Raw genomic sequence first — 8,539 nt, 5'->3', positions numbered from 1 at the left:
TGTGGAACAGCTCACAATCTATCATCTGTCTGCCCTATCTGACATCTCTTGTGCCATCTGTGAAAGTGTCCCACATTAGCAATCTCAATCCTTCATACAGAAATGAAAGTAAGCTATCATTGATTTTAAATGAGAAGAATGGGCGGGGAGGGCAAGAAACCATGGATTCATTTGAAGATGAAAGCATCAGAACCTTAATTTACTTCTCCAAATGAGATAACCTCAGCCAGTAATAATGGGCTTGCTGGGAATACAAAAATTAGACACATGTATATCGGCAGCTTGGTTTGGAGTACAGTAGTTGGTTGTTCTAAAAGGAGGAAGTTTTGGATCTAGAGTTGTGGGTGGCAGAAAAGAGAACATTGACGAAATTCTAAATGAGGAAAAGAGGACATGAATGAACATATGAATTAGATAATGTCCCAATAAAGTGCTGAATAACGTGTGAGGAAGTTGTGAAAAGGAGATTTGGTTAATTTGTTGGACGGTAGCACATCTGACGTTTTCTTTAAAAACTAAAATATTTAAACAAAATAACTTAATGATTATGTTGATGTTGGGAACATTTTGCAATAGGGCGCGTCTGCGAGGTGTCAGGTATAATGTTCCTGGCATTATTCTAATAAAAACAAGGCTATGGGATTGAGGGGGGTGGAGGCGCCCCGTGGCTGATGCAATAAGGGGGCAGGCTGTATCCACCTTAAATAGGAGCCAAATGTAGCGCGGCCTCTGCGAACGTGTTGTTCATCACCATAAGGAGACTGCTAGCATCGCCGGGGAGAGTTCTGCTGGATCTCGGCTCCGTCAGCCCGAGCGCACCGGTATATTCCTACAGTCGACTGTTTCCAGAATTCAGCTTCATGGAGGTAAACTACAGCAAAGCATGTTCCGCACGGATCAATTCAACCTGCCCTTTTCCGTAATCTCAAAACCGTATTGAACTCTGTAAAAGGGGCAATGGAACTACACGTAATTGGAGGGGTGGGTAACCTGCATAGACGTGCAAAATCGAACATAAAGTAAGACCAGTTTAAGTCTCTAAAATTATCTCAGTTCTCGCTTAGGAGGCAAACGTCGGCGGCGGATCCAGTTTTATGCTGTAATTGTGGACGGTCTCTTCCCCACCACCCCCCACCCTTACTGAGTATCTGCGTGCCCCGCCAGCCCCGCTTTCCCTTGCTGTGACTAGACGTGCCGGTGAAGGAACCGACAGCTCCCGCTTTGACAGACGGGAGCAGCCGTGCTTGATCCCTCTCGTCTCCCTTGCATCGTGCTGGGGATGGGAAACCTGTTCTCCCAGTAAGTGGAACACACTGAAGTGTTCCTCCAGTAAGCGGGGCGTTTCCCAGTGTAAAATTAGCAGAACTTTTTTTTTCATTACTGGAATAATAAATACGGTTTCCGTGAATCACAATCTTAGATCTTGATCGCATCGCCACTTTCAGGACCTTGGTACTTATAATTCACGAGCTAGAGAGGAAATAGACCACTTGGCCCCTCTAGCCTGTTCCCACGGTACCCGCTCCGGGCAAAGCCCAGATCCCCTCTTAACATCCGAAAATCCAGCATTTCTTTCGAATGCTGAGATATAGCGGGCTCCCACGGAGGGCAGTGGGGCTACTGATATGTAGCTGTTCATTCGGGTTTGAAAGTTATCCGAGATTTTCTTCCGTTGCATCAGTTTCATGGACTAGAGAACCACACAGCGCAGGAACAGCTCCTTCGACCATCTTGTCTGTGCTGACTATGATGCCAATCTGCTAGCCCCATCTGCCTGCACAAGATCTGTATTCCTCCTCTCCCTGCCTGTTCACCTCTCTGTCTAAGTGACTCTCAGACAGAGCTGTCCTATGGTATCTGTTCCACTTCTTCTTCTGACAGCACTTTGGAGACATCTAACCACTCTCTGTTTTAAAAAAACAACTTGTCTAGGAACTTTTCTTCAAACTTTCCCCCTCTTATCTTAAACCTATGCTGTCTGGTATAGACATTTCCACTCCCTGGAAAGCCTTTGAGTGTCTTCTCCACCTAGAATTTTATGCACTTCTATTCATTCACCCCTTAGCCTCGGGTGCTCTAGGGAAACCAATCCAAGATTGCTCAACCTCTTCTTAGAGCTAATACGTTCTCATCCAGACAACCTCCTCACCAGAGCCTCCACATCCTTCCCTTAAAGAGGCAATCAGAACTGCGCACAGTACTCCAAACGTGGCCCAGCTAAAGTGTTGCCGATATTCATTCTGAGTCGGATGAGAATGCAGATGGTATGATCTGTCAGCTGGCAAAAACACCAAATGCACGGTGAAGAAGGTTGATAATAGATGGCTGCTTAGTAACTATGGCATGTACTGAGGTAGAGTGAAAATCTTTGTCTTACATGCCATTCATACAGATCATTTAACTTCATCAGTACATTGAGGTAGTGCAAGGGAAAGAAAACAATAACATGAGGCAGAATATCGTGTTGCAGCTACAGGGAAAGTACAGTGCAGGTGGACATTAAGGGGCAAGGTCATGATGAGATAGATTGTAAGGTCATATAATGGAACCGTTCGGTAGCCTTATAACTGTCACGGTCCTGATCGGTTATTCCCTGATTCCCTTTAAATTTCCTTTGTGTCACAACTGGGACCGTTGACTCCTTGTTTTCCTTTAATTCATTGCTTCCCCATGTTTCTTGGCCTCTGTAATTAAGGCACTTGATTCTCAGCTGAATGGTCAGTATATAGTGTCCAGCTTATAGTGTTGGGCACGTGGCTAAGCCTTGATTCTCAGCTGAATGGTCAGTACATAGTGTCCGGCTTAAAATGTTGGGCATGTGGCCAAGTGGTTAAGGCGTTCGTCTAGTTATCTCAAGCCGCTAGTTCGAGCCTTGTGGCAGCTGTGTTTGTGTCCTTGAGCAAGGCACTTAATCACACATTGCTCCAGTGTCTGTGCGTGGAGTGGCGCCCCACACAGACTTCCAATCTGCGCCTTGTAAGGCATGAAAATGCCCGACGCAGGCCTCTCATGGTCTGAGTCGATGTTCCCTCCCTCCCTCCCCCACCTCCCCTTACAGCTGCTCAGGACTAGACCATCACCTGACGTCACCAGACGTCACCTTGCTGGAGCAAGTCAAGTCTCCTCTCTGAAGCGAGTGCCAGTCAGTCGCCTCTCCTCGCTGGAGCCAGCCTGTCAAGTTACCGCGCCAGAGCGAGCCCGCTATGCTACCTCGCTGGAGTGGGTCCATCAAGTTAACCCGCCGGAGTGAGTTTGGAGCTGCTGTCTCTAGTTCCGGGGCCGAGTCGCGAGCTCGCCGCTACTTGGAGCCACTTCATGCCAAGATAAAAGAACTGTCTATTGTTGTGGTTTTGTCTCTTCATGTCCTTGTCCCGGCTGGGTAGGTCTGGCTGTTTGCCACTACTTTGAGTTGGGAACTGTCTCTTTGTGTCCTTGCCTCCACTGGGGGTCCGGCTGTTTGCCATTACCCTCAGTTGGGAACTGTCTCTTCGTGTCCTCGTCTCCGCTGAGTAGGTCCAGCTGTTTGCTGCTACCCTGAGTGGGGAACTGTCACTTTGTGTTCTGTGTTCTTTGTCCAAGAAGAGTTCCAGCTCTGTGTCCTGTATCCAAGGAAGAATCCCGGCTCTGTGTCCTGTGTCCTTGAAGAGTCCAGGCTCTGTGTCCTGTATCCAAGGAAGAGTACTGGCTCTGTGTTTTGATGTTCCGAGTTCCGAGTCCGGGCTCGGATTGTTCCGAGTTCCGAGTCCGGGCTCGGATTGTTCCGAGTTCCGAGTCCGGGCTCGGATTGTTCCGAGTTCCGAGTCCAGGTCTGGGTCCAAATCCGGGTCCCGAGTTCCAAGTCCCTGTCCGAGTCCAGGTCCAGGTCCCGAGTTCCGAGTTCCAGTCCGAGTCCGGGTCCCAAGTTCCGAGTTCCGAGTCCCAGTCCGAGTCCGGGTCCCAAGTTCCGAGTTCCAAGTCCCAGTCGGAGTCCGGGACCTGTTATAAGACGATTGAATTGTTCCTCAGTACAATAAGATTGACTCTTGATCTCACAGTTATGATCTTGTGCCTTACTGCACTCTCTCTCTAGTTGTTACACTTTATTATGCATTGTTATTGCTTTACGATGTTGTAGCTCAATGAACGTGTAATCTGTATGAACAGTATTCAAGACAAGCTTTTCACTGTTCCTTGGGACATGGGACAATAATAAAGTAATGCCAATTCCAAATGGATTTCAGGCAGAGTGGTGAGGAAGGTGAACGGCACACTGTCCTTCATCGGTGGTGTATTGTGTGTAAGAGCTGGGCTGTTATGTTACAATCATACAAGATATTAGTTATCCTATAGTTGGGTTATTGTGTGCATTTCTGGTCAGCATGCACAAAGGATTTGATTATGATTATGTGGACACGCAGTCCCCTTTTATTGTCATTTAGTAATGCATGCATTAAGAAATGATAAAATGTTTTTCCAGAATGATATCACGAAAAACACATGACAAACCGACTTAAAAACTAACAAAAAACACATAATTATAACATATAGTTACAACAGTGCAAAGCAATACCGTAATTTGATAAGAACAGACCATGGCACAGTAAAAGTCTCAAAGTCTCCCGAAAGTCCCATCATCTCACGCAGACGGTGAACCTCCAGCAGCAGACGGTGAACCTCCAGCACCGCTAGCTTGCCGATGCAGCATCCGGGAAGCGTCTGACCACAGTCCGACTCCGAGTCTGTTCGAAAAACTCCGAGACTCCGACCACCTGTTCGACACTGAGCACCGAGCACCATCTCTGCCAAGCGTTTTGACCCTGGCCCCGGCAACAGGCGATACGCAAAGCCGAGGATTTGGGGCCTTCATCTCCGGAGATTCTCGATCGCTCAGTAGCAGCAGCAGCGAAGCAGGAATTTCAGAAGTTACTCCAGATGTTCCTCTGCGCTTCTCACGGTTGTCTCCATCAAATCCGGATTGTGCACGGCCCCTCGTTACACATACGATATCATTCGGAACGGCCGCGTGCACTGCATCGCACTGCCATCTTGATTAAACTCGAGAGGGTGCAGAAAAGCTTGACAAGGGTGTTGCCTGGACTGGAAAGCTTGAGCTATCAGGAGAGATCGGATAGGCTATCGAATATGGAACAGTAACAGTATGTAAGAAGCAGCTTGTCAGGTGCTTTAATGAGCAGGGCACTGAGTGATGTGGAATTGGTGCAGTGTGATGAGTGTAGATAGGACGATCAGCAGTGCAGAGGTGGGCTAACGGCCTGAGGCTGTGCTATACAGCTTTATGACTCATGATTCTGAATTGTGACTGTTCCTTCTTCCTCATGGTATGCCAGGCTGCAACAGCTTGTTGTGGACAGCTCCACACAGGGAAGTTATGGACCCATAGAGACATACAACATGGAAACATCATCCCACCAAACCCATACTGACCCCCGGCACCCATTTACACTACTCCTGCATTAGTCCCACCTTTATTCTCTCATCATTCTGATCAATTCCTCCCTGATCTCACCATTCATCCACACACTATGAACAACTTACAGTGTGGTCCTGATGAAAGGTTTTGATCCAAAGCATCAATTGCTTATTCCTGTGTGTAGATGCACCCTGGCATGCTGAGCTCCTCTAGCATTTTGTGTGCAATACTCCAGATTTCAAGCATCTGCAGAATCTCTTGTGTTTATTATTGGCAACTTAGAGTGGCCAGTTCACCTACCAAACTGCACTTTGGAATGTGGGAGGGAGCCCACGAGGTGACAGGGAGAAAGTGCAAGTTCCACGTGGACAATGGTAGTTGCCAGGATTGAACCTGGGTCCACTGTGCTGCTCTCTGTGGACCACTCTGTGTCTTCCACAGCGTTACAGTAGCGGTTGGGCTGCCCTGGGAAAGTGGACGAGATTCCCATGTCTGGCAAAGAATCGGTACAAAGGCCATGGCATCTTTTTCCAGACCTACTTGATGACCTGCAGAAAGAGTTGGATGATGGTTAAGCATAGGGGCTGGGAGAGGCTCAGCCCTCTCACTATGTCAGCTGGCAAGATCTATCCATTTCTTTGTGGCAAGTGAAACTGCTGGAAACAAAGGGTTGCCTGCTGAGTTCTACCTGGCTCTGCGGATTAGCCCTGCCCTGCTGGACTGTAAGTACTATACTTCCAGCTGGCAACTTGTCAGCATCCGTAAGTCTCATTTTCATGTGAAATGGGGAGACACAGAAGATATTGTTGACCAACCACATTGCTCAAAATAGGTCAAGAGTCCTGCTTGCTGAGTCATGCTTGCTTGGAGATCTGTTTATTCAGATTCGTCTTTTACCACGCTCAATGACAGCTTCTTCCCTGTTGCTTTTGGACTCTACTCTTCAGCAGACCACTTAAACTAGGGGTCGCCAAGCCGTTGATCGCGATCGACCGGTCAATCTTTGAGACTTTCCCAGTAGATCCTGAAGAAACATCAAAAATAAATACACAAATACTGTTGTAATGTGAGCATTATAAAAGTGATACTAATTAGGATAATGGTAATATAGCAATATTTTCGCTAAAAAGCTGTTTGTAAAGAGAGATTGTTTCCGGGTTGCGGGGGTTTAGTTCTGTTCTTTCTGCCCAGTGCGCATGTGTGTAGTTCCGCCGCCATGCACCGCGTTTTCACCGTAGCCTGTGCTGCATCAAAGTGACCAATCAGATTAGATAAGAGTACAGACGGTCGCAAACATCAATATACGGCAGTGGTCCCCAACCTCCGGGCCGCGAAGCATGCAGTGGTGCAGCGGTAGTCGGGATGCACACAGCACATCTTTAAGAAAAAAAGCCGAAATAAGCTAATTAATTAGGTGAATGTCGGCTCAGATCAGAGGCAATGCAATCGGCAATCGCTCATGATACCCTGATAGCATAGTGGAGACTCCACGAAAGACAGCAAAAACGTACAAATTCCATCCAGAATGGGAAGAGGAATTTCTATTTACCTTGGTGAAAGACAAGTGTGTCTGTATATTGTGCCACCAAACACAAGCACTGACTAAAAGAGGGAATCTGGAGTGGCACCACAACACCAACCACCAGGAATTTAAAGACACCTACCCCCCAAAGAGAGCAATTCGTGCCTGGAAAATTGAGCTGAAATCGGGGTTGAAGGTCCAGCAATTGTTTTTCACAAAACATGCTGCTCAAAATAAGGCTGCTGTTGAAGCTTCATTTCGTGTAAGTCACCTTTGGGCTAAACACAAGAAGCTTTTTACAGATGGCGATTTATTCAAGGAAACAATGGTCATTACCGCAGAGACTGTTTTTAATGACTTTAAAAACAAAAACGGCATCACAACCGCAATACATAATGTACCGCTTGGCCCTGCAACAGTGACAAGAAGGGTAGAGTCACCGTCAGAGGATGTGAATATTTTTCACTACAGTTCGATAAATCCCTGGATGTAATGCAAACAGCTCAGCTTGTTGTATTTGTCAGAATAGCTTTCCAGGATTTTACAACAAAGGAGGACTTCCTCACTCTTTTGCAATTAAAGGAAAGAACGAGAGGTAAGGATATTTATAATGAGTTTAAAAAATATGTTCGTGAAAATGACATCCCCATTCATAAACTGGTGGCAATTACTACTGATGGGGCCGAGCAATGTGCGGTCTGTGCGTTAGTTTTATAGCACTGAAAGTCAGTGCCTACTTCGGGTCACTATTATGTGAAATTGCATTTTCACAGATGAAAATTATTAAATCTAAGTACAGAAACTGACTTACTGACAGACACCTCACTAGGATTGCCAACTTTCTCACTCCCAACTAAGGGACAAAGGTAGCAGTCAAATCCTGGGACATTTGTGTTTACCCCGAGAAGACTACAATGACCATGAAGCCTTGCGCGGGCACCTGTGTGCGCATGCGCATACGTGCCAATTTTTTTACCCCACGAATTGGTTTTGGCTTGATTTTCATTATCTTTACTTTATATAGGCTGTGTATTTATCATATCATTCCTGCTTTTACTATATGTTAGTGTTATTTTAGGTTTTATGTGTTATTTGGTATGATTTGGTAGGTTAATTTTTTGGGTCTGGGAACGCTCAAAATTTTTTCCATATAAATTAATGGTAATTGCTTCTTTGGCGTAAAGCATTTCGGCACGAAAGGTTTCATAGGAACGCTCTACCTTAGCGGGGGAAATACAGAACAGTTGACAATTCTACACCTCACAGACTGTCTCAGATTGGCTGTCTGTAGTTATGAGCCAAATTTCAGGGAACTAGCAGAAAGTATTCAGCCCCAGTCATCACACTGAGTGCAACAGTCAATTCTTATTCATTTATTTTTCGTGTCGAAATAAAATTAAATAATGAAACTTAGAATTAAAGGTGTGAAGTATTGTAATATTCTTAAAGAAAGACAGCTATGGCCTGTTTGATATGCTAGTTACAGTGTTTTCTTCTTTGAATTAATTTGAAAGTTTGACAAAAGTATTTTGTGTAATTCAAATACAATTCACCCAAATAAAAGGCCTCAAATTGGAAGTACAATCTGAGCTGTTTTTTCTCTAAAT

General features: G+C 45.8%; 1 protein-coding gene across 1 annotated transcript in view; it reads left to right on the top strand.

Moving 5' to 3' along the window:
- Positions 1-714: 714 nt before the first annotated feature.
- The window catches only part of LOC140186649 (branched-chain-amino-acid aminotransferase, cytosolic-like), a 114,527-nt gene continuing 106,702 nt past the window's right edge, over positions 715-8,539 (top strand). The window contains exon 1 of the mRNA XM_072241047.1: positions 715-866. Coding sequence (XP_072097148.1) covers positions 861-866 — 6 coding nt within the window. The 5' untranslated portion in view covers positions 715-860. The remainder of the gene's footprint in view (positions 867-8,539) is intronic.

The sequence above is a fragment of the Mobula birostris genome, chromosome 23 (assembly GCF_030028105.1).
Source record: "Mobula birostris isolate sMobBir1 chromosome 23, sMobBir1.hap1, whole genome shotgun sequence".
Classification (NCBI taxonomy): Eukaryota; Metazoa; Chordata; class Chondrichthyes; order Myliobatiformes; family Myliobatidae; genus Mobula; species Mobula birostris.
Note: the sequence above shows the minus strand (reverse complement) of the source record. Positions and strands in the feature narration are given on the sequence as shown.